Source organism: Hippocampus comes, unplaced genomic scaffold (genome assembly GCF_001891065.2).
Source record: "Hippocampus comes isolate QL1 unplaced genomic scaffold, H_comes_QL1_v1.1 scaffold132, whole genome shotgun sequence".
Taxonomy (NCBI): Eukaryota; Metazoa; Chordata; class Actinopteri; order Syngnathiformes; family Syngnathidae; genus Hippocampus; species Hippocampus comes.
Window position 1 is genome coordinate 3,963,361 of NW_017805467.1, and position 25,463 is coordinate 3,988,823.

General features: G+C 43.8%; 3 protein-coding genes across 10 annotated transcripts in view; 2 read left to right on the top strand and 1 right to left on the bottom strand.

Annotated features, from left to right (window-relative positions):
* Positions 1–17,932, top strand: part of rfx2 (regulatory factor X, 2 (influences HLA class II expression)) — a 29,708-nt gene extending 11,776 nt beyond the window's left edge. For 3 of the 7 annotated variants that reach the window (XM_019875288.1, XM_019875290.1, XM_019875283.1), the window contains exons 2-18: positions 3,580–3,691; positions 4,072–4,161; positions 6,457–6,539; positions 6,810–7,077; positions 8,327–8,401; positions 9,728–9,909; positions 10,072–10,191; positions 10,472–10,590; positions 10,794–10,912; positions 13,932–14,044; positions 14,250–14,401; positions 14,513–14,610; positions 15,727–15,876; positions 15,949–16,157; positions 17,332–17,485; positions 17,568–17,610; positions 17,695–17,932. In XM_019875288.1, the coding sequence (XP_019730847.1) occupies positions 3,584–3,691; positions 4,072–4,161; positions 6,457–6,539; positions 6,810–7,077; positions 8,327–8,401; positions 9,728–9,909; positions 10,072–10,191; positions 10,472–10,590; positions 10,794–10,912; positions 13,932–14,044; positions 14,250–14,401; positions 14,513–14,610; positions 15,727–15,876; positions 15,949–16,157; positions 17,332–17,485; positions 17,568–17,610; positions 17,695–17,810 (2,199 nt within the window). In that variant the 5' untranslated portion in view covers positions 3,580–3,583 and the 3' untranslated portion in view covers positions 17,811–17,932. The remainder of the gene's footprint in view (positions 1–3,579; positions 3,692–4,071; positions 4,162–6,456; positions 6,540–6,809; positions 7,078–8,326; positions 8,402–9,727; positions 9,910–10,071; positions 10,192–10,471; positions 10,591–10,793; positions 10,913–13,931; positions 14,045–14,249; positions 14,402–14,512; positions 14,611–15,726; positions 15,877–15,948; positions 16,158–17,331; positions 17,486–17,567; positions 17,611–17,694) is intronic. The other 4 variants (XM_019875289.1, XM_019875284.1, XM_019875285.1 and 1 more) reach the window with 4 other exon arrangements.
* Positions 17,933–17,958: 26 nt separating this feature from the next.
* On the top strand, positions 17,959–18,804 carry LOC109518968 (DNA-binding protein RFX2-like). Its single transcript, XM_019875164.1, has 4 exons — positions 17,959–18,040; positions 18,356–18,509; positions 18,580–18,622; positions 18,707–18,804. Exons 2-4 carry the CDS (start codon positions 18,360–18,362, stop codon positions 18,802–18,804), a joined length of 291 nt encoding a protein of 96 aa, XP_019730723.1. The 5' UTR covers positions 17,959–18,040; positions 18,356–18,359.
* A 1,336-nt stretch (positions 18,805–20,140) lies between these two features.
* The window catches only part of fcho1 (FCH and mu domain containing endocytic adaptor 1), a 38,685-nt gene continuing 33,362 nt past the window's right edge, over positions 20,141–25,463 (bottom strand). For both annotated transcript variants that reach the window (XM_019875282.1, XM_019875281.1), the window contains 5 exons: positions 24,444–24,576; positions 23,990–24,186; positions 22,876–22,940; positions 21,080–21,247; positions 20,141–20,823 (listed from right to left, as the gene is read on the bottom strand). In XM_019875282.1, coding sequence (XP_019730841.1) covers positions 20,795–20,823; positions 21,080–21,247; positions 22,876–22,940; positions 23,990–24,186; positions 24,444–24,576 — 592 coding nt within the window. In that variant the 3' untranslated portion in view covers positions 20,141–20,794. The remainder of the gene's footprint in view (positions 20,824–21,079; positions 21,248–22,875; positions 22,941–23,989; positions 24,187–24,443; positions 24,577–25,463) is intronic.

Consider the following 25,463-nt stretch of genomic DNA (forward strand, 5'->3'; position numbering starts at 1 on the left):
TAATTCAGTGCGGCCCGGTACCAAATGCCTGGCGGACCGGTACCGGTCCGCGGACCGGCGGTTGGGGACCCCTGCTTTAATGGACTTCAATGGACATGCACACTTTAAATGCATCAAACAAGCCAATCTGTCTTTCAGGCTTTTGTGATTTTACTTTGGGAAGATTACAGATTTGAAGATTTGTCACAGGAAACTTGTTGGTAGTTTATTTAGAACTTGATTTACCCTCTTTTGGCAAATGCCATTCCTTAGAATGACAAAAAAGAAGTGCAGCACTTTTTTAAAAGTGTTTACTCTGTGTTACTCTGTGAAATTCAGGATTTTAATGTAAAATTGCTAATTGCCATGTGTTCAACCAACTGTGTTGTTTCAAAATGTACACGTGCGCACACACACACACACACACACACACGCACACACACACACACACACACACAGAGTGATATTTCAACATAACTCTTTCAGTGTGTTAGTCATGGCTTGTTCGTGCGGAAAAGCCAGTGGCGGCACACCCACTTCATGTATTGTTTTCTATCTTGAAGAAGACATACTTCCCCTCTACTCACTGCTGACTAGGGGTGCAAGGGATCCAAAAAAAAAAAAAAATCACGGTTAGGATTATGTCACAGTTTTGAGTCATGGATCGTTTTTCGGATTTGCCAAAAAGGAAAACAAGATAAAAACTTTTTTAACTGGATTTTTTTAACCCTTTAAAAAAAAAATCACCTCAAAATGTCAAATATGGCTGTGTACATTATATGAACACAACTTTCAGTGCAACATAAGGCATGATCCCTTTTATACATGGTGCGTGAATGAGCGCATTTATCGTTGTTCTGAGATTATCATGTTTTTTAAAAAATTATTTTGAGAAGCCAACATCAGCACGGTGAACGACAGGTTAGCACGTCCGCCTTACAGCGCAAAGGTCCAGGGTTCGAATCCGGGGTCCGCCTGCCTGTGTGGCATTTGTATGTTCTCCCGTGCTTGTGTGGGTTTTCTCTGGGTATTCCGGTTCCTCGCACATTTCAAAACATGCACGGTGTTTTTATGGCACACTCTTAAGTTGTCCCTAGCTGTGACTGTGAATATGAATGGTTGTTTCTCTTCGTGTGCCCTGTCATTGACTGGCAACCAGTTTACAGTGTCAACTACCCGAAGACGGCTGGCATAGGCTCCAGTACGCTCGCTCCCCTCATGACGATAAGCAGATCAGATAACGATGGAGAAGCCAACAATGTTAATTTTCGATTAATTGCCTTGCCATACTACAGTGGGTGTCATTAAGTTGATAAATGATCCTGAATCCATTATTGTTTTTTTTTCCCATGGTTTCATTGTACACAGGTTATTTGTGAGAAAAAAAAACTGCATTTTGATCATGCATATGGAATATTTGTAATCACATGGAACATTTTGCATTTTCTGAAAATGCTGTCCACCCTGTCATTATTGAGTCATTTCCCTCTTCAGGGGACCCTTTGACATGTTCAGTGACAGTACTAGCTTTTTGTTTTTCTTTATTGGTGTCTTGAAAAGGGAAAATCACAGAATAAAAACTCCCATTTCACTGCGTCATAGTGAAATATGAGATGATCTTAAAATATTTCAGGAAGTTAAAATATGTATGTATTAAACAGTACACAGTCAGCATGCTAACTGAATATGTTGCAAAGTGAAGGGCCACCAATTGCTTATGGGCTAACATTAACCAAAAATGTTTGCCCTGTCATTGTTCGCTCTGCCAGTTAAGTCACATCTTTTGATGTTTGCATACACATTGTCTGTAGGCAGTTTTTTTTTTTTTTTTTTTTTTTTAATGAAGCATGGCAACTTGAGCAAAATGCATTACTAACATCTAAGATCTCAACATCTACCCACTTTAATGAATATGAGGTTGAATGGTAAATCTCAACTTTTCCGGGTGAAATGGGGATGTGTCCCAATCGCAACTTGTGGTGATGTTGACTCTTTGTTATTATGTCAAGAAGACGCTTTAGACAACAATTGATGTGTGATGCTTTGTACTGAAAGGAAAAAAAAAACTGTAGAGCCTGAATAAACAGGGCTTGCTGGTCGATGACATTAGGGTTCTTTGAGTTGCCCTGTTGGATTTTTCCTTCCTTTTATTCGGAGAAAGCCATTTATTAATGAAAATGAAATACACATTGAGCCAATTTTATGTGACGCTGTGGTTGCAAAAAGATTGTGTCGATTGGATGCTTGCGTAGTTCGAATTCTGAAGCCGCAGCAAGAACGTTTTGTGCGGATAAAGCCGAGGAACGCAAGTTGCTGCACCTGTTGCTTTTGTGCTTTATTACGAAAGCCTCAATATTGTTAACTTGTGTTATTGTTGTTATGATTTAGCACAGTGTGGCTTGAGTTATTGCTGTTCTTCCATCTACCTACACAGACCACACATCTTCCCAGCCGGTCTTTTTGTCTTTAATGCTGCTCATTAAATGAAAGCATCCCACCCCGCCCCAGAGCATCTTCATTGCTTTCCTCCCTCACTCAGGTCCTTGCGGTCACACTCCGAAGTTCTTATGCAAGAAAGGCGGAGGTTGGGCGGTGGGGGTAGGGGCGAACGAGGAGGGAGGAGAGGTTTGAGTTGGGGGTGGTTGCCATGGATTCTTCACCATGGCAACCAAAATAAGTTTGCAAAGCATTCAGGAATTTCCTCACATCAGCTGGATTATTTGGGCCCTCAGGGAGTGCCTCTGGTTCTAAACAAGCACTGGATATCATCAGGACCCTGCTCAGGCCTGCAGACCCGTTGTCATTTTCATCCCTCTCATTAGACTTGCTCCGAGGGGAAGTTTTTGTATTTCCTACTCCCCTTTGTAATTTGGATCATCTCATCACCCCCATTGCTCACACTTTTTTTAGGGAGGGGTGAGCCTTTGTGTCACTGTGTTTCCTCGCTCTCCTTTTTTCTATGCAGAGCACATGGTTAGCCAAAAGGAAGTTGAGAGGCTCCTCTTGCTTTGGTCATTCGGAAGTAGCTGAGTCTTTTTTCCTGCCTGAAAGTAACTTTACTGTAAATCACCTGCCTGCGTATGTACTGTCTGCAGATTTAAAAAAAAAAAAGTCTACAGTGGAGTCGCGTTGCTTCCTTTGCAAGTGATGAAGGCTAAAAGGTTATGGCCTCCTAATCAGCTGAAAGTGGTGAACCGCAAACTCCCCTCGTTTGCGGTTTTGTTAAGGCCCAATTTCTACATGGGTTGCATATTGAAAAGTATTTACAAACAAATGGACATTATACTGTGATGTAAATTAAAAAAAAAAAGTATACTTATGCACGTATTTTTTCTCATAATTAAAATGGCATTTTTGCCATACATCTGGTTGGGTAGTGCGTGGTCTTATGTGGTCCCTGAGTTGCTCTGATGAAAAATTGTACCCCGCGTCATTTAAGTTGCCCACTCCTGCGCTACTTGTTATTGGACACTATCAGTGTACACAGCCAGTAACTGCTCATGGGTTTACATTTGAAAATTGAATCTCTTCTGAATTCCTTTCATTTTTCCTCCAACCCCCTTTTCTCTTCTCTCGCTTGCTCCTGGCCTTCCTACAAAGCAGCATGCAGAGCTCCGAGGGCGGCTCCGACACTTCGCCCAGCGTGGCGGCGCTGCGGACGTCATCATCAGCCCAGGCCCCTGTGGTACAGCCTGTTCCAGCCTCCCAACAGGTAGGATGCTAACACAAGATGGCTGGCTGCAACTGTACTGTTGCAGATAACTTTGGAAGTCAGACTAGTCTTTTTGTTGTTGTTGTTTTTTAAATAATCTAAAATCACCCCGTCGATAAATGCGAATGCTTTTTTTAATCTTCCCATAATGTGACCTCACAAACTAAATCAAACACGCCACCCATACGTAACCGAACGATCGAAGCATGTTTATGCGCTGTTCATTAAATGTCACTCTCGTCCCCATCTCAGCTGTTTGCAGAAGGGATTTTTGTCAGCATCTATTTTTAAGGAATGGAATCTGTTGATGGCAACGTGGCCGTGCGTGTCATGATACCTGCATACGTTTGTAATGGAGCCATGTCTTGTATTCTACACAGAGAGCGCTGGTACAAGCCACAGGCTCAGTTCAGAAGGGAGGACAAGTACAGCAGCTTTCAGTATCCAGGGCTCAACAGGTGCCTGCACAGGTACACAGTACTGTAAAGACATATACAGTGCTGTGAGCGTAGTCATATACCCCTTGGTCTTAAAGATCCTGATGCCGAGCCTTACTTTCTTCATGAGCAAAACCACAAGATAATTACAAATATTAGTCGTAAATATATACGCACAGCATGTTGAGGAAGTAGTATTATTATTTGTGTCAAATGAGGGTCAGAATTTACATTTGAGTTAATCATCACAGACTGTGAGGAATACATATTGTTCTAATAATGGCCGAGCAGTTAATCATTAACTGAAAGCTGCTGATGGAAAGCTGAATGCGTACTCGAAGCTTTCTCTGCTCTCAAGTGTCTTTCTCTGGCTGAGCCTGGCCCACTGCCTGTGTCTTTGCACCACTCCTCTTATGAAATACTGTACTCTCACTGGTTCTGGGGAATCACTTGGGATATTTATGCTCGTACAAGAATCTTGGCATGTTGGCTGCACAGTTGTAGAGGTGACACCGTTTTGTTTTTTTCTTGGTTTGTTTTTCCCACACTCCACTAAGAAAAATCACATCAGGCTTAGCCCCACATTTTTGCACGCTTGTGTGAATGAGTGCTGTAACTGAGTTGTCTAACTTTTGTCATTAGCTTTTTACACAAGAGTGCCTAAATATTTCCCAGCAGAGCTACTTGCATGAATGTTGTTGTGCAAACCCAATTCCAATGAAGTTGGGATGTTGTGTTCAACAAACAAAAACGGAACACAATGATTTGCAGATCGTGATTTCCCTATATTTAATTGAACACGCTACAAAGACAAGATATTTAATGTTCAAACTGATACATTTTTAGCAAATGATCATTAACGTAGAATTTTATGAGTGCAACACATCGCAAAACAGCTGGGTCAGGGTCATGTTTACACTGTTCCATCTCCTTTCCTTTTAATTCAATCAACATTTGGGAATTGAGGACACTAATTGTTGAAGCTTTGTAGGAGGAACTCGTTCCAATTTTTGTTTGACCTACAGCTTTAGCCTTTCAATAGTCTGGGGTCTCTGTTGTTGCATAATGCGCCACACATTTTTACTGGGAGACAGGTCTGGACTGCAGGCAGGCCAGTCTTGTAGCTGCTCTCTTTTTCTACAAAGCAACGCAGTTGTAACACGTGCAGAATGTGGTTTGGCATTTTCGTGCTGAAATAAGCAGGAGCATCCATGAAAAAGATGTTGCTTTGGATGGCAGCATATGTTTCTCCAAAACCCGTATGCACCTTTCAGCATTCAGGGTGCCCTCACAGATGTGTAAGTTACCCATGCCTTTGGCACTAACACAGCCCCATACCATCACAGTTGCTGAATTTTGAACTTAGCGTCCATAACAGCCCGGATGGTTATTTTCCTCTTTGGACACGATGTCCACAATTTCCCCAAAAAAACAATTTGAAGTGTGGACTCGTCATTCCTTGCAATTGTACGCTGAGGACCTTTGTCATCAATATAAACTGTTTTCTCATGCAGTTATTAGCGAAAATGTGAACCTCACCCCATCTTTGCTTGTGAATGACCGAGCAAATCATCGAAGCTCCCATACCACTACCCAATCATGGCACCCACCTTTTCCCAGTTAGCCTGTTCACCTGTGGGATGTTCCAAATAAGGTGTTTGATGAGCATTCCTCAACTTTCTCAGTCTTTTTTGCCACCTGCCCTAACTTTTTTGGAACATATTGTAGCCATAAAATCCTTAGTGAATGAAAAAACAACCACGTTTCTCAGTTTGATCATTAAATATCTTGCCTTTGTAATGTATTCAAACAAATATAGGCCGGACATTGTTTGCAAATCATCGTGTTGTGCTTTTATTTATATTTCACACCACATCCCAACTTCATTGGAATTGGGTTTGTCCAAGCTTCACTGTCGCTTCCTCTCTCGATGAGGAGACACACAGCTTTCTTTTTTGTTTGGGTATCACTGTTACTGTTTGGACATTAATTGTTGCAGTTGCTTTGGTTTTGCGCTTGGGGGTTTGGGATGGGGCAACTAGCAACACTTTGTTTTTGTTTTTTAAGTTTAAATATAAACCACTCTATTTTTCCATCTCAAGTGCCTTTTAATTGATACCTTTATATAAAAATACAAACAAGATTCCTTTTTATGACAGTCTCTACATTCAATAATGAAAAAAAAAAATGGTTGTCACACTTTTTCCACTGAATAATATAACTGGGGGTGCTTGACACTTTGCACAGTGTTTGGTTTCTGTATTTTTTTTCAAAACTAGACGAGGGTTTAAAATTGTCCTACTTTGAATTTGTGTTCATTCTTTGTAGGTGCAGCAGTCACAACATGTCTATCCATCCCAGGTGCACTATGTAGGGGAAGGCGGAGAGGCTGTTTACACTAATGGGACAATGTAAGCATTGTTACATCACCACCCATTGAAAGCAACACTGTTACACATCTACGGTAACTAAATCCCAGCAAGCCATTTATGATAGTACAGTATCGTCATGCCACTCTCAGCTCTGAACCAACCAGTCTCAGTTACTTCTTAGCCTTGAGCACACAACTCAAAATGTCCATCCATATGTTAACCTGCTATTCTCATTAGAAAGGTTCTGGGGTGTGCAATTTTTCTCGTTGCTGGGTGTCCTGAATGCTAACCACCGTGATTCCTCACTAGTCGCACGGCCTACTACAACCCAGAGGCTCAGTTGTACGGTCAGAGCAGCGGGGGATCGTACTTTGACTCGCAGGCCGGCGGAGCGCACGTCGCCACCGTGGTCTCCTCCGCAAGTGGCGGGGTACCACCTCATAGCATGGTGGGCATTGCCATGGACGTAAGCAGCAGCCATATCATCTCCAGCGGCAGCACCTATTTGATCCATGGAGGAAACATGGAAGGAAGCCGCAACCATATATCACACTCCTCTCGCTCTTCTTCAGCTATGGTGAGCAACGCGTATCCACCTTCCTTTAGCAGCTTTTTTTCTTTCCATACCAGTCCGGTAATATTAACATAAAAACCTTGTGGGGTTGCGGGGGGGGGGGTACTGGTATTCAAGCACATTATAATGTAAGCAGGGTGGTATGAGGGAAATGGATCTTGAATGGCCATTGCGTGAGCATATAATTATCATATGACACATTTCAATCACAATCTTGACCCCTTGACTAAATGGCAAGCCGTGAAACCACATTGAGGATGTGCCTAAACGCCTCATTTTGGGGGGGGAGGAAGACTGAGTAGCTCGAGGGGGATCCCCAAAAAGTCTTGAAACTGCTGCAGCATCCCTATGACCACTATGCTACACAGATCGTGGCAGAATAGCATGTATATTCTGTTCCGAAGACAACTATGGAGGTGAAAAGGTGGCAAAAGTCACAGCAACTATATCGTTGGGCCAGTCGGGCTCTGCAGTGAAGCAGGAGCAAAGTAGCCTGCAAAATCGGGACACTGGCTTGAATAATTCAGGCATGCCTTGTTTCAGAGGTTTTCACAGGCACTTGAGCGCCCTGCGAAACAAAGCAACCCCTGGGGCTCATTACCATTTGGCCAGGAGCCCTCGGGAGCATTCTTAGGCCTTGGAACGATGCCTCCTCTTCTTTTTTTTTTTTCTTCTTTTGCTTCTACATCTCCTGTTGGCCGCAGTAGCATGTCTTTTCTTTGGGACTTGATTTCTTCCTCCAGCTCTAATGGGAAAGTCCCAATCACCTTATCGATCAAAGATAAAATCACTTATTGCACTCCGCAAATGGTTCCATTGCGTATGTCAGTGTATTCGGGGTCTTGCTTTGCCAGCGTTTTTGTGTTCCAAAGCCATTGTTTTGGGAAGTTGTGGTACTTGGGGGGGTGGCACTGCTGACCTATTGTTTCTGAGCTCGATGTGACCTGTGCCCCTATTTGTGGGTCCTATTAGCATACATTAGAGTTTCTGACTGCCAGCCAGACCTAACCAAACTCTATGTCCCTTGATTCGCATGCTTTTTTTGTGTGGCAATAATGTTTGGCGGCAACACTGATTGATTTGAATGGAAATGCAGAGATTTGGCTGCTTGCTAACGGTCTTTTTTCCTGCATCTCTTTTTTTTTTTGTTGTTTTAATGTACTTCTGCTTATTTCTAATTTTTTTTTCCTCTTTTGCCTCCTCCCCCTTCTGTGCCCAACATGTTTTTGCATGCTCCTCCTCCTTCCTTTAGCTTGAAATGGCGATTGAAAACCTCCAAAAGTCTGAAGGAATTGCAAGTCACAAAAGCAGCCTGCTCAACAGCCATGTAAGTCCATCTGGAAGTGTCTTTGAAAAGGACATGAGAATTTGTGAGGGGGGGTGGGGGGGGTGAAATCTGTGGCCGATCCTGGAGGCTTTGTGTTTTACTTGGGTTGGCAAAGTTGAACATAGCACCTCCTGCAATAGCTTGAGTGACAGCAAGCATTATTGTTTCAAAATGATTCATCCCTGACCTCCTCTCATTTGCCGTCGCGATCAAAAATCCTTTTGACTCTGCATGGGTTTTATGTATGTACTTATCCCCTAAGTATTTGTGTTTTAAATGAAAGAACAATTTACTCGGGCTCAGAACAAACAGCCTGTCCGTGCCCTTTTTGATGAAGCACCCTTAGACAATTTGGACAAATTTAGCCGATCATGAAATGGGCGTGTTCCGTTGCGCCAGAGAGTTTGTGCTTTCACAGTGACGAACCACAACGCCAAAATGTTGTGTGACGTGTCAAAATTCTAAGCTCATGACAATATATGTCAGGAGGCTGAGTGTGCCTTATGATGACAGACACTACCGATGATAGTTTTCACATTCAATATATATTGTTATGATACGAAATGTGCTGCTGGACCACTGCAAGAAGAAATGTTAAACATTTATTTAAAAAAAAAAACAGTTAAAATTGGTGAAAATAAAACATTACAGTTTGTGTGTACAGTATTTTACATATTAACTCCTCTCTTATTACATGTGTACAGTTTATGGTGTAAAATTGTAAAAAAAAAAAAAAAAGTGGTATAAAAAAGTTGTTTTCTTGACTTGGAACGGATTAAAAATTTTTACTTTGATTCCAATGGGAAACATGGTTTCGGTTTTCGAACAATTCGGTTTTCGAACAGCCTTCTGGAACGGATTATGGACGAAAACCGAGGTTTGACTGTAGTAGTGCATGTTAGGATGCACTGGGCACCAAAATACAGTTGCCAGAGAACAACTTCAGTTGGCGTTTTAAAGTGATGACAGCTCCTGAGTGATCGATCACTCACGTCACCGTGATGACAAAAGATCTAATCAAGGATGTCTGTCGAGATATCACATATAGAGGATCGTTCTCAGACAACTTCCACTGCCGTGGTTTAGGTACGTTAGTAGAGTAGGTACTGCTGCGTAGTCACACGTGCAAGTCACCCTCAGTGAGATGATGGGTGGAGATGGCGCTGCACAGGGGAGGTCTTGGTGGTTTACCTCTTGTCAAATAAATGTTTCCTTTAATTCGTGTGCGTGTTTGCTGCCTATGTTGTGAGATAATAGGATCCACCGCTTCTCTACGCTGCAGACTCGGTCCTTCGGCTGATTCGGGTCTTTCTGTTGTCTGTTTAGCTCCAGTGGCTGCTGGACAACTACGAGACGGCGGAGGGTGTGAGCCTGCCCCGGTGCTCCCTCTATAACCATTACTTGCGGCATTGCCAGGAGCAGAAACTGGATCCAGTCAATGCCGCCTCTTTTGGCAAGCTCATTCGCTCCGTCTTCATGGGCCTCAGGACCCGGCGCCTCGGAACCAGGTACGTCTAATTTTGAGTTTGTCCCTCCCCCGTGACGCCGAAGGTCCAGATTACAGTAATCAAGTAGCTATTAGTATGACGACGCTTATGGCCATTAGCGACATGCTAATGACCATGATTACTCTGATGACATGCTTTCTTTCGGGCTTTTGAATCTTCCAGAGGCAACTCAAAGTATCATTACTATGGCATCCGGGTGAAGCCAGACTCCCCCCTAAACCGGCTGCAGGAGGACACCCAGTACATGGCCATGAGGCAGCAGCCTGTCCACCAGAAACAAAGGTCGCCATTCTTAGCTCTCTATCTTCCTTCTCTTGTCTCCAAAAGCTCCTCATGCAACAATGTCCGGTTCATTTTTTTTTTCCGTGAATATATCTCATTTTCGTCCAGTGTTTCCATCATCTCTGTCATCTGAAGCTCGAGATGTTTATAGATCTTTTTTTGTTGACACGGCTTTTTCTCTCCTGCCCGTGGTGGAATGTAATGCGGAAGCCATCGACTGTGATGTCCGTTTTATATTTGCTGATTTATTTAACATTCAACCGCTATCCTGCTTGTGTAGGTTCAAACCTCTGCAGAAGGTCGACGGAATGCCTGACAACCTGTGCGTCAACTCGCACTGCAACAACACTCCAGAACAGTCTGTTGCCGCTCAGAGCCAACACCATCAGCAGTACATCGGTCAGTGCATGAGGAGACGTGATCCTTATTTTATTTGGATTGGATACTACTTTATTTTTTTTATTTTTTTTTTTAATATTTATTATTTGGCATTTGCAGACACACGTACATTTCCATTCAAAATCTTTCTTATATCCAGTCTTTAATCTGCGTGTGTGAGCGAGAGAGTGACGACCTGTAAACATATGTGCTCCATCATGCAGACACAGCCCACAGCTTGCCCGAGTTTCCCGCTCCCGAGGTGGGCACTCAGCCTCTGCCAGAGCGCATCAGTATGAACGACATCAAGAAGCTGCAGACCCTCTACAGAGACCACTGCGAGGTAGGTGATGGCCTTATACGCAATCCGCAGTCCTTCACGACATCCCACCCCTTTTACGTAATAATCTGTCCAGCTGCAATAGATATGTTGAAAACACAGGAACTTTTTAAAACAACCAACACTGACAGTTGTACTGTTTCTAATATCTTGTAGTCATTCATGCAATTAGGAAATATGCAAACGGTTGTTGGGGAGAAAAAGAATAGAATAGGCCCCAACTGACGGATGCGTTTACCGTCTTGTTCAGGTGCACTTGGGCTCCCACCCAACTTGGACCTTGTTGGTGTTGTAATTGCACATGATATATGCTGCTCATAAAATCATAAATTAATGACGCACAAATTGCCACCGCCAGGCGTTTGCAGGTGATAATGACGTCCTATTGCCATTTGTGATTGCTGAGGGTGGCTAAGCATAGCATTATGGTGTTGTCATGTCTACGGCCCCGTCAGTTGAACGTTTAAAATACCAAATGGAGCGAGAGCCCCTGCTAGAAGTTAAAGGTAGTCGTATATTTGGCACAATGCACGCACAGTGAAACATGCCTCAGCAGCAGTGGGGCATCTGACTGCGATAAGATACGAACCCACTTTTGGTTGGGACATTGTGTAAAATGTAAACGACACAATGATTTGCAAATCCTTTTCAACCTCTAGTCAATTGAATATACGACAAAGACTAGATATTTAATGTTCAAACTGATAATATTTTTGATCAAACAAAAGTACATTTTAGTCCCGAGACATTCAGGAAAACTAAACCAACATCAACGCTGGCTCACGGCATTTTTTTATTTTTTCCCATAGATCTACCACCACCTTGCTCAAGGTACATCGGAAATACTTTTGTTTGCAATTTAATGAAGTGCCTTTGTTTTATATTTTCCTACTTATTTTCCTACTTGTTTAACGCGTGCCTGATGGCAGATGATGAATAATAACTAAGAACACGATTAAAATTAGACTTTACTCGATCGGGGTTTTTAGAGTCAAATCAACGATCAGGTTTGGAAAAAAAACGCTACTCCATCATAGATTTGATGAGAAGATGGAACAATATATCAAACAACTTGCATTTATTCTACATTCACACCCCTGTCACAGCGAAAATGCATTGGAAAAAAATAATCATTGAACCCCCCCCCCCCTCCAAATCCAAATTATTCAATATGTTTACAAGATCTGCTTTTCTGAAGAAAAAAAAAATGCATGATCAGCGCATTTGCATAAATGCAAAATATTGACGGATTTCGATCCAGTGTAATGTTAAATTAAAATGACGCTGAGCGTGTACAATTCTTCAGGCCGATGGCATCATCACTGCATAGCAGTCATGCTGCGTAAAGATGACTACTATTCCTTCATTTCCAAATGGATTATTTGATCGCAACCCTTTCACGCACCAATAATGATCACCTGTAACCTGATAGCATGATAAGCTGTCCACTGTAGTAACCGCTGTCCCTGAAAGGGTTAAAGTGGCTGAGTAAAGCCTGTATTGTCGTCAATGACTTTGACTTCTTAAATGACATAGCAGTCCCTGACCAGGTGCCTCCTCTCTTAGTTTAGTAAAATATGATATGATTGCATAATTCGCTCACGGGCTTAAATCGTGAATTAGCTTCCACCATCGAATGAACAGGGAAATAATAAGAAACATTACAATCAGGGGGCTTAACAGACGGGCGCTTGTGTGATTAAAGCAGCCAAGTGCTTTATCGCATTATCGCCGGCCTCCCATGTCCATCCTCCCCGTGCTTCCTTTGTTCCAGCCTTCTTTTCATCCACGAGCGGCTTTCAAGACATGCCAATTAACCTTTCTGTGCGCTGGCTGGACATCTTGGTGTCTTTGTGGTGGCGTCCCCGCGGGCCTTTGTGTCGCCTTGCCTGCGAACGGGCTCGCGGCCTTTCCGCCTTTGTCTGCCACTCTCGCAGCGCTCCGTGTGTTACTGTTCATGCTGCTTACTTGGTTGCCTTCATTTGGAGCCAAACCATGACCTGTTATCTCATTAGCAGAGGCTTCTCCATATCTGACTTTTCAGTTACTTGTGCTATAAATGCTCATTTGAAATCATATTCTGTTTTTTTTCCCTCTCTCATGGGACAGACAGATTGACCGCAGCTGGTCAGTGAAATGTATTGAAGCGTGTACAGTTTGAGTTACAATATTATTTATGACACGGTACATTTTCAGTGCATGGCCAGGAATGTGATCATGTGTACTTTCTACTCAGTATGACTTTTTGTTTTTTAAGGCATGCTGTTTTTCTTGCTCGGCCAAAAACTGTGTGCTTGTTCAAAAGGGGGATGGGGAATTCTCCTTTTTGTTTTGGAGTTCTGTGTTTGACCTGTTGCTGGGGGCAACCATAAACAAGGTTGCCATGGTGACAGCTAAGTAGACTCGAAAACATAGCTTGTGATCGAAGCCTACACTGCTGTGTAAAAAGATCCAGCGGCAAGCGAGGCGCGCGCACACGCACGCACGCGCGCACACACACACGCACGCACGCACACACAGACTCTCACAGTCATTGCACTACTGCCAATGTCTTAACACAAGATATGCTGCGCCGCAAAAAGATGACTTTATCTGTTCCTGTTTACTTTATCTATCCGCGTGTTGTCATTTTGGGACGGGACAGTATAATTGTGGTGGTCCACTTGTACTAACTTCCTCATCTGAGTTAAAGTAACCACATTCCGCTCTAGATTACATTCTGTGTCCATTCAAGATGCGCACGTGTAGGAAAAGTGACACCGGTGAGCTAACGTCCGCCTGTGCCAGTGGCACGGGAAAGTGTGGAAATCCAGCTCAAATTTGAATGATGAAACCTAAACGTGACCTTTGGGGATTGTGCCCATGATTGATGTGCTGCTACGTTCCCGCTGGCTTGCAACGAAACCAGCCGGAGCCCACAGTGAGCGGGAGCTGCCTGCAGGATCTGTGTTGTGTGTCTGGTTGCCATGGTTCACCTCTCAAAGTTTCCCCGCCTTCCCTCTTCCTCCTCCCCTCCCTGTAGGCCACACTAGACGTGGTGATGAACCTCCAGTTCCACTACATCGAAAAGCTCTGGCAGACCTTTTGGTACTCAACAGCACCATCTAGTGACTCGAGCACCGCCATTCCCAACAGGTCAGAGCACACGCAGGAAGAACAAGGCTTGAATTGGTCCTCTAAATGATTTTGATAAAGCAGGAGGTTCTCAGAGCTTTTGGGGGCAATGTACCCCCTTTAACAGGGAGAACGTTCCATTTAAAAAAAATAATGAATGAATGAATGAATGGAATGAACATCTGCTCATTGTTAATCCGGCGTGGTTGGTCTCATTCGTGTGCAGTGATGATGAACTGGAAGGCGTGCTGCCCAGAGAGAAGCTGGTAAATCTTTGCAAATATGAACCAGTGCGACTATGGATGAGAAGCTGTGATCACATCCTCTACCAGGCCTTGGTGGAGATCCTCATCCCGGATGTGCTGCGGCCTGTTCCCAGTCAGTCTATTCTCCTTCCGTATTCTAAGCGCCATGAGAAATGTGTTTCTTGTAGCTCTTACCGGGAATGAAACGAGCAGATTTATAACCCAGTTTGTGTTTTTCCTGCAGGCACTCTCACTCAGGCCATCAGGAACTTTGCCAAGAGTCTGGAGGGATGGCTGACGAATGCCATGACCAGCTTCCCTCAAGAAATCATCCGCACGAAGGTGACAGGAAAACCGCTTTTCTTCACGTTCACTTTACAGACCTACGTGGAAACAGGTGCCGTTCTAATCCCGAGTCAAGAGGCCGTCATAGGCTGCAGATGAAACAAGCAAAGCCAACAGTATACATGTTGAGTGATGCCACAAATGGGGTGACACTGTTTTTTGGGTATTTGGTTATGTAATTGACAAAATGAAAATAGAAAAACAGCTTACAAAGGAGAAAAGTCAATTAAAAAAATTACACTTATTCTGTGACTTATTCTCAGGTGTAACCTGGATATACCACCCCAAATTTCTGTTCGCTCATCGAGGACTTGTCGTGGTTGGTGAATACTTTTGGTGCATTACCACTAGTGGCCAGAAGGTGGCCATAATGGCCAACCGCCAAAAGAAAGAAGAAGAAATGTTGTTTTTGTGGTTGTGGTATTGTTGTGTTGTAGTAGTAGTAGTCTTACCTTTCACATGGTCCAAATGTTCGGTACCTACGAATCAATCCCAGTACCCAATTTTTGGTACTTTGGTTCTGTGGTTTGTGGTCATCAATTTTAATTTACATAACAATAAAAACACAAATAATCATTTAATAATTATTTTGCAATACTGTATATACAATTAGACTCATAACAAAAGATCATGAATTTAAAAGAAATGGGCCATAGGATGTGGTAAAAATATTCAGATGCCGACTTCACTTCATCTGGCTCCTTTCAATGGGAGGAGCAGTGGCTCAACTCTGTCTTTCACATCACATCATGATTCTCAATCATATAATCTCCCAGTTCTACTTATATTACGCTCCGGATGGAAATCGGGGGGGTTATTTAGTTATGTCTGTCTCTGTGCGGCCCGGTACCAAATATGTCTACGCCTGTACTGTTCTACAGACCAATGATTGGGAACCACTGCTGTAAATGGTTAGAGTACATAAAGGTAAAAAAAATATGGGCAACCATTGGCCAGATCCTCCATTTTTACAGCTGTCGTTTTAATGCCATGTTCACGTGTTTTTTTTAATTTTATTATTACTATTTTTTTTGCTCACGGTTATCATACCGTCAGAATCCAATAATTAGTGCATGCGTAGTCGTAACTTGTTTTAATTGTGTGCGTGTGCAGGTGGCGGTGGTCAGTGCCTTCGCGCAGACGCTGAGACGTTACACCAGCCTGAACCACCTCGCCCAGGCGGCACGCGCCGTCCTCCAGAACACCTCACAGATCAACCAGATGCTCTCGGACCTCAACCGGGTCGACTTCGCTAACGTCCAGGTTGTCGACAGAGCCCAAACGCTCAGTGACACGCGGTGCGCTCCCGTTGACCGCGTGCGTCTTATGTAACAGGAGCAGGCGTCGTGGGTGTGCCAGTGCGACGAGAGCGTGGTGCAGCGTCTGGAGCAGGACTTCAAAGTCACCCTGCAGCAGCAGAGTTCTCTGGACCAGTGGGCCACTTGGTTGGACAACGTGGTCTCTCAGGTGCTCAAGCCTCACCAGGGCAGCCCCAGCTTCCCCAAGGCGGCACGGCAGTTTCTGCTCAAATGGTCCTTCTACAGGTAAATTACATTACAACAACGGTCATATTAAGATACACTTGTGAAGTTCCAGGTCGGACTCCAACCAACTGTTATTTTGAGAATCGATTAATCTGTTAATCTAAGAATCTGATTGGAAAAAGCGTTTTATATTCATTTAAAAACCAAATAATGTATCTTTTTTTTTTTTGGATTTGATTTTTCTGGGATTTTCACTTCTGTGTGTGTGCGTGTGTGTCATATATATATATATATATATATATACATATATATATATATATATATATATACACTTGGAGCAGTCAAAATGTCCCCACCAAGGAGGACAATCAGAGAGAGAGAGACACACACACACACACACACACACACACACACACACACACACACACGTTTATAAATGAAGTTGTAAGATTTCGCTGTTGCTATGCTAACTAAGTTCTATACAAACTTCTGTACACTCGTCGACTCTTCGCAAGGGTTGATGGTGTTTGATAAATTCTGACCGGGCAGCGCAGGTAGCCGACATTTATTTCTGCTTGACAGTTACGTTCATAGCGTCCTCAAAAATTTGAAACATTTCAAAGCAGTGGCGGATGTTGGTCTGTCAAGGAGGGGAAGCTCAATTTTGGCCGACATCATAAAATGCGTCCGTTTATTTATATGTGAATTCTACTCTCCGTTCCTTTTCAAGAAAATGATCTGTGACCCTGTCATGCCAACAAGGCGTCATTTCCAGGGACTTAACTAGTGTCCTATAACTACAGCAACTACAATAAAACCCACCAGAAATAAAAGATTTAATTTGTTGCTAGTCGTTTTCAACAAAGAGAGTGTCGCTAAAATGATTAGAAGTCTCCAGTTCAACTCAGAACAGAATGAGAATTGAAAAATGCTCCCGCAGATGCCTACACCAAAAGATCAGTGATTGGTTCATTTCGCTGTCAATCAAAGAGATTCCGCCTCAAACAGATCATCCAATCATCATGCATAGAAGCTGAGCGTCCGAGCCAGCCCAGAAACGCCCACTGTCCATAGACTCCCAGAGACGCTGAGCAGCGTCTGGTGGGCAGGACAAAAATGATGTTTGATCACTTATTTTTTGACATTTTAGGGGAAGCTGAGCTTCCCTTGCATTTTTAGAGCAATGCACACCCCTATTACTAACCTTTCACCTTCCGCCGCCTCACCCGCACAGCTCCATGGTGATTCGAGACCTGACTCTGCGCAGCGCTGCCAGTTTCGGTTCCTTCCACCTGATCCGCCTGTTGTACGACGAGTACATGTTCTACCTGGTGGAGCACCGGGTAGCTCAGGCCACCGGAGAGACGCCCATCGCCGTCATGGGAGAGGTGAAGCAAACTCGGCTCCGCTCTCACTGTCATCGACCTCGCCGTCACACTCACCGTCAAACTCTTCTCTCTTGAATTTCAGTTCAGTGACCTGAACTCCATGATGCCATCACTCATGGAAAAAGGTTAAATGAATGAATAAATCAATACGTATTGACGAGCAAAAGACTATAAAACGTGATTTTAATGAAGTCTTTCCTCTCCGTCAGACGTGTCTTTCTCGGATGAGCTGAGCGACCTGGGCAGCGACGCAGACGTGTCTCGAAGCGAGCCGGCCGTCAAGCGGGAGCGCATCGAAATGAGCCACCCTCTGCAGGAGATGTGAGGCCGGTGCGCTCGGCCCACGTCGCTTCCCCGCCCGTGTACATTTGTCTAGTTAGATCCAGCGGCTGTGTTGTCAGTCCTAGCAATGGTAACACCGCTGCATTTTTTTTTTTTTTTTTATGATGTTTGATGACTTATTTTTTGACATTTTAGGGGAAGCTGAGCTTCCCTTGCAGTCTTAGAGCCATCGCCTCTGTTTCAAAGCGAGACTTAAGTTCATGCGTGATCCAAGTAAGAGTAATGTGAATAGATTAAGACCTTTCAACATCGTATTTAAGATCTAACATGGGCTTTTAGGAGAATTTTACACATTTTAAGGCCTTAAATTCAAATTGTTGGATTTAAGATATTTTTAGACTTTTGAAGCAGCTACCCTGTGAACAATTGTTTGTCATTCTTATTAAGTTGACAACAGCCTCAACTTGATCATTTGTCACCTGCACATATTACCTGTTGAATTGTCTTGCATCGATGGGGGTGCGGGGGGTGGGGGGGATGCACACCCCTATTACTAACCTTTCACCTCCCGCCGCCTCACCCGCACAGTTCTATGGTGATTCGAGACCTGACTCTGCGCAGCGCTGCCAGTTTCGGTTCCTTCCACCTGATCCGCCTGTTGTACGACGAGTACATGTTCTACCTGGTGGAGCACCGGGTAGCTCAGGCCACCGGAGAGACGCCCATCGCCGTCATGGGAGAGGTGAAGCAAACTCCGCTCCGCTCTCACTGTCATCGACCTCGCCGTCAAACTCTTCTCTCTTGAATTTCAGTTCAGTGACCTGAACTCCATGATGCCATCACTCATGGAAAAAGGTTAAATGAATGAATAAATCAATACGTATCGACGAGCAAAAGACTATAAAACGTGATTTTAATGAAGTCTTTCCTCTCCGTCAGACGTGTCTTTCTCGGATGAGCTGAGCGACCTGGGCAGCGACGCAGACGTGTCTCGAAGCGAGCCGGCCGTCAAGGGGGAGCGCAGCGCATCGAAATGAGCCACCCTCTGCAGGAGATGTGAGGCCGGTGCGCTCGGCCCACGTCGCTTCCCCGCCCGTGTACATTTGTCTAGCTAGATCCAGCGGCTGTGTTGTCAGTCCGAGCAATGGTAACACCGCTGCATTTTTTTTTTTTTTTTTGGTCCTAGGAAGCAATCTCAACTCACAACTGATCTTCTTTTCGTTTTGTGCAACTGTGAATGAGCTTGTGCAGTCTATTTTTTGGGGGTGTGTAACTTGGTGTGTGCAGTGCTGATGTGTTGTTTTTTTTCAAATTTCAATTCTATTATTATTATTCTGTTGGATTAGCTGTGCCATGGTGTCATTTGAGTGCCTTAGATTGCTAACTCGGAACCCATCACTCCAGATGTCAGGCTGTCCCTCAGCTGTGCCTCGACCACACTACGAATGTATCGTCTGCAAACCTCATTCAGAGCACCTTTCCCTCAGCTCAAGTGGAGGTGTGTGCGCGTCTGAGCGTGTGTGTACTCCTCGTGGCCTCTGCTGCAAATCGCAGCATACAGAATGAAAAAAGACAAACATGCAACCGATGGACCCAAAGGACCTTACCCTCAGCAACTTGGCCATTGCAGTTGTGTGTATGTGTGTGGTTATCCAAACTGCCAACAAGAAACGAGATCTGCCAACAAGCAATACTGCACGTGGGAAAAAATAAAATAAAAAATACTAGTAAGACACAGAGCACTGAATCGTCTTCGAAATGAGGACAAGAGCACACTAGTACATGGACCTTTAAGCTGGAGAGCGAATCAACGCTCAAACGGCTTTCCACAGTTGCCGTACATAACAGTTGCAGCAGATGTAGTTGCATTTTGGTAACCAAAAGGTTGAGTTACTGTGGTTTTACCTCACGAGATTTCTCGGGCATGCTCCAGTGGGCTCAGTAGCAAGATAGCATCTTCAGCGGCCCGCGCCGAGGAGACTTTGGGATTATATTATAGCTACTGAGAGCCTTAGCAGAGGATTACCATTTTACTAAATCATATATTAAGTATATCTTTATATGATGTAGAAAGTGTATTCCGTGGCCTCTTTTTTTCTCCTCATTGTATCTAAAGAAAGTATTTTGTAACCGATTAGACTTTCCGTGTGATTAATTTGTTCAAAGTATGAAGAGTAGTTCCTAGTTAGATGAAACTATTCTTTGCGTTTACTCGACTCAATATTCTCCCCCTCCATTCTTGTTCAGACTTATTTAAGGCTTTTTGAGATGTGTTCCCGTCTGTCGTTTGCCTTCAAAGTGCGTTTAAAAAAAGCTCATTTCTGGTGTTCTTTTTAATGTTTTGTAAGACTGTTTTAGCTCTTTGGCCGATTCTTTTTTTATTGAACTAGATTTTGGTCCTCTTACAAGTATACTGAACCCTTATTTTGTGTCTTTTCAAACCGCCACCTGATCTCGCCCGAGGACACACGGTGGTTGGTAAACTGCTAAATTCAGTTGTATTTTGTACTTGGTCACAATGTGTAATAATAATAAATTGGCATAAACCAAAGACTTGCACATGCATTGTTTTGTTGTTTTTTTTTCTTTATCAAATATCACAAATCCTCTTGTTGGAGTTAACAGCAGATATACAAACATTGCGTTTTTTTTTTTTTGTTTTGTTTTTTTAAGGTAGAGAAAATTTATCAATGACCCTGTTGAACCATTTCGGACATGCCAGTAACTCTACATCACTTCAAAGTTCAATTGCGGCTCAGAATATGCTTAACTTCCTACTCGATACAAGCTTCCCTGTACACAAAGAGTCAGCTGTAACGTTTAGTTTAGTTGATAGTCCAGTAGTACAACGGGAGAAAACAAGTAACTTTGTTCCAGGAAAAGAGGAAACAACACACAAGTGAAAGGCTTGGTCCTAACCATAGCAGCAAATAGACTCGTCACAACTTAAGTGCTTGTGGTCTTGGCGAACTGTTACATCCAAGCCGCAAACTTCTCCGAACCTCCCAACGATGGTCCACCCTGTGTTCACAAGGTGCAGCCTGCCATATACTTTCCTGTCAGGCACACAGCAGAGAGGAAAACTGTCAAAATCGGTTATCCATTCGTTATCTACCATCCACGACAAGTTATGGTGATGGCAAGTCACATGAATTCAGCCTGCGGTTGTCATCAAAGCGGGTGATTAGTTATGAGCAGTTGATAAAATGATGCAGTTTAACACTTAAGTGGTGGTTTTAACTTTGCATGAATGGCTTAGAAGGCAATTGATACACCCTTTGTCGAAACGTGGCGACAAATGTCATGCATCACCTGTTGCAAATCTCTTCTTGACAAGCGACATGCGGTAGTGGCTGCCGACCAGCGCCACGTCCATGCCCGACAGAGAGGCCCCCGAGCCCATGAACTGAACGGCCAGACCGGGCGGGGGTCCTCGGGGGACCTCCGAACACTGCCAGCTGGCACACAGGGTCCCCGAGCCTGAGAGTCAGGGAGACACGGCGCACAATCTCGTCAGAGCTGATAAAGACAGGTTTTGAAATCATTTCTTCTCAATGATACTCTCAGTCAGTTGTGTGACACCACTGCAAACTCCAACGGCACTATAAAACACACAGCCGAACGAGTAAAGTCAAAGACCCAAAAAGGTTGCACGCTGGAGGCATGCTGGAGCCTAGCCCAGCCATCTTCGGGCAGCAGGCGAGGTACACCCTGAACTGGTTGACAGCCAATTGCAATACATCTCCATTTATTTTTATGTTGTACTGCATTTATTTTCAGCCAGACACTGATTGATATATAAAAAATACTACAAATAATATGAAAATGACGGGATGGAAATGACTGAGTAGTCGTGGTCAATGAATTTGTGCTAGAAGCTGTCATGAGGACAACTGGGTGGGATGTAGATGCGATTGCCTTTGTGAGCAGAATTACCACTGCGTTCGGAGGTGTCTGTGATAGTGTGAATGGGGAGAGTGGTAGCTGAGGGTTGTAGTGACATGTGGAGCCAGTGGATGGGGGGGGTTTGTAGAGGTGGCAGAATAGAAAAGGGGGTGTGCGAAGTAGATGGTCAGTCACGTGGATATGAGTGGACTGCAGCTTCCATCCATCCATTCCCTGGAGCAATTGGGTGAGCTTGAGGCTATCCCAGTTGACTCTTTGGGTAAGATGTGGGATGCGCCCAACCAGGGTTCAGCAACCAATATATGATAAAATATAGGGACTAGGGACTGTAACGGATTTTTTTCCCCATTTCAATCGGAAAATGGACTTCAATTTACGAATGTTTCGAGGTACTGTACTACAAACGTGGTCATGCAACCAATTAACTTTGACCAACCAGGGGTCAGCAACCAATATATGATAAAATATAGGGACAAGGGACTGTAACGGATTTTTTTTCCATTTCAATCGGAAAATGGACTTCAATTTACGAATGTTTCGAGGTACTGTACTACAAACGTGGTCATGCAACCAATTAACTTTGTAAGGTGAGGTAAGGTGAGGTACCACTGTGTATATATAGATATGCAACACCTAATACTAAGGCTACTATGTAGGATTACATTGCTCTGGAAACACCTTCCTGTTCACTCTCTGTGTATATCTTTAAAGGCTGAGTTGCTTCACTTGTAGTTTTGTTCCATGCTGGCTAGTGCCGGTCATCATCATTATGTTAAGAGAAGAGCAAAGAAACTAATTCTGTACCTCCAGCACCATTAGAACAGACTCCCCCACATGCTGTTAAACTGTTGTCTACCATGTTTCCAATTAGAAAACCCTTACATAAACAATCTCTGCCCCCCCCCCCACCACACACACACACACACACACATTAATAAAAGCAGTTTCGAAAGTGATTCATGATGATCGCTTTTTAGGAGCGGTTCAACATCTGCAGCGCACGACGTGGGCGTCTGCGCAAAGATGTCCGCACACCACAATGACGCGCGGAAGAAGAGGCAATCAAGGGAAATGTGAGAGAAGCTAATGATATATTATAAAACAACATCCAGATTGGATATGGGGGAAATGTCAAGCTGTTTAATTTCCTCCCGCTTAGTTCCCGTCCTGGTTGAACGGCAGAGGAGAAAAGCAGCTCTGACCTTTGCTGTGGTTGGTGGGCGAGAGGTTGGCGAGCTTCCACAGCAGACGTCTTTCCTCGGCGTTCCTGCAGAGGTACAAAAAACACTTGCTGACTCTTTGACCTTCTCTCCCTCGTAGTGAAGACGCCACGCTGTCATCTGCCGATGCTATTTTTAGCTTCGAGAGCCGCCCTCAAAACAAACGTGCTCAGTGGCTCGTCCACATGCTCAGTGAAGGGTCAGCACGTTGACGGTTTGCAACGCCAACTGGGATTCTGACAATCATTCATTTTTAATACTCTGAATGTGAACCAGGGACTGTCGATCGATGAGACCGACTGAGAGCCTCCTGGTGCTTTATTCAAGTCTACATTTAAATCGAAGTGGTCTTTCCTTGAGAGGCTCATGCAGATGTGCAGCAACAAACTGAACTGCCAAAGACAGCAATCATTCAAGGGCTGCAGGGCCCATCAAAGGATGTCGTCGTAATCCCAGAGATTGAATTCTGCTCTCATTATGCTCTTCACCACTCGAAGAAACAAAATTCATTTTTAAATGGGCAGATGGGCGAACTCCATTTTAATGAGCTGAGAAATAAAAAGTAAAATATGTCAACGAGTTACTTTTTTAAAGTAAGAATCATAGGTTTTGCTATTTTTATTTAGATTTGTTCTACTATTTGGAACTGTGGAATAAAATAATGCAAAATTGGAAATGTTAATTTTACTCATGTCTTAAAAGAAGTACAATAAATCAATTTACCAATTACATGGTGTGACAAATGGAAAAAAAACATTTAACCATGAAAGTAAACATTACATTCAATGGCCACATTTTAGATCAGGGTGGCTTATTAATTTATCAAAGGGGCCACATAAGAACCTGGAACTGCCACAAATTCTTTGACACAATTTGAATTATTTGATGGCAATACAAAACCTTATTTTATTTTAGTCAAAAACACAAGTGCCTTTTTGTTTGAGCATTCACAATTCAATGATGTTTTTTTTTTTCTGTTGTTGAACATCTCCCAGTGTGTCTGCGTGTGACAGTAATGCGCGCACGGCATCTGAGTGACACACCCAGGTAGAATTCGTCTCTCATTTCTAAATCCCCGGTGGTGGTGTTGGCTCACCAGGAGGCGGGCGGCTGACACTGCAGGTCGGCCGCGGTGTGGTCCAACTGCAGCAGCACTTGGACGGCGGTGAGCTGAGTAAACGGCGCCGTGACGGGACAACAATGGTAGTCCAGGGACACCCGGGTCACTGTGCCACTGCGCTGGCACTCGGCCGACAGCAAAAGGGGAGCACGGGCCGGGTCCTGAGATGACATCTGCGCGCACATTAGCAACAAAAGCATTTTGGTCAATTACGATTCCGAACAGGTCCTTAACATTACTTATGCAGAGTTACAAAATACTATGAGACGATAGGAACAGCAAGAGACTGTTTTAAATGGTAGTAGATCATCAGTCACTCATCTCTTCTCAGTTTTAGATGTTCAGGATCATTCACAGTTTAGAGTACAATATCATTGTTAACCTCAGTGTGAAGCGGCAAGAATTGGAATACGAGAGTGTTGATAGTGACCTGATACTTGAGCAGTCCAATGTTGTAGTAAGAGGCCTGGGGGTTGAGTTCAGCTTCCCGCTGCAAGTAGACCTGCAGGGCCTGCATGTTGAACCAGAAGTCTCGGGCGTCCGGATCGCTCTGAGATGGATCACTGTGTGCAGATAGAGACCGATCGTTCTGAGCTGCGTGATATGACAGAATGCCTGGTCTTTGGTCATTTACGGACTGATATTAAGCACACCCGAATATGAGACGCACACATTAAGTTTTAATTAGAAAAAAAAAAAATTGTACATTACAGGTAATACTTGCCCATAAGCCACAGATGTCCACGTTGTAACATGCAATATTTACACTGAAATATGTTGCATACTTTAGCCCACACTCCGCACACACCCTCCAAAACCACATTTCAAAGTTTGCAGTTTTTTCTTTGTACTCATGTATTATCCAGTCCCCCAATTTGCAGCGAACCACACTCAAAAAATGAAGTGTAGTCCAATTAATAATAAGATAGCTTGAGATTTCTCATGTTCAGACATTTTTTGTGGAAAGAAAAGTTTTCTTATCTTACGAACAGTTTGGCCTGTCATAATTTTCACTGCTCACCGACAATCACGACAGCCTGCGAGTGGATTTGCCCAAAAAGGGTCGCTAGGTCTCAAATCAGGCCACACCTCGGTTGCACCCGGGAGCTAAATCTCTGTGCTGTCGCCGCTTTCTCTTGTGAGACCAATCCCCTCTGGCACATGGGACACGCCTCGGTCTCGGGAAGCCGCATAACCATTTATTGTAATGTATATATATTTTTTGTTACAGTACACTATAGCCTGACCCACTATCAGTCCAAAAATTCAATATTTATTTATGAAAGAAAAAAAAAAGGCAAGTTAAACTAGGGATAGGGAACTCCAGTTCCTCGAGAGCCATATCCTGCCTGTTTTAGGTCCCTCCCTATTCCAACACACCTGATTCAAACGATCAGCTCATCAGCAAGCTCTGTCGAGGCCTGAACAATTGAATCAGGTGTGTTGGAAT

Coding starts and splice junctions, on each gene's coding strand:
- LOC109518968 (XM_019875164.1), top strand. CDS start 18,360: ATGGTGATTCGAGACCTGACTCTGCGCAGCGCTGCCAGTTTCGGTTCC. Junction 18,510..18,579: donor CCATCGCCGTCATGGGAGAG/GTGAAGCAAACT, acceptor CTTGAATTTCAG/TTCAGTGACCTGAACTCCAT. Junction 18,623..18,706: donor GCCATCACTCATGGAAAAAG/GTTAAATGAATG, acceptor CCTCTCCGTCAG/ACGTGTCTTTCTCGGATGAG.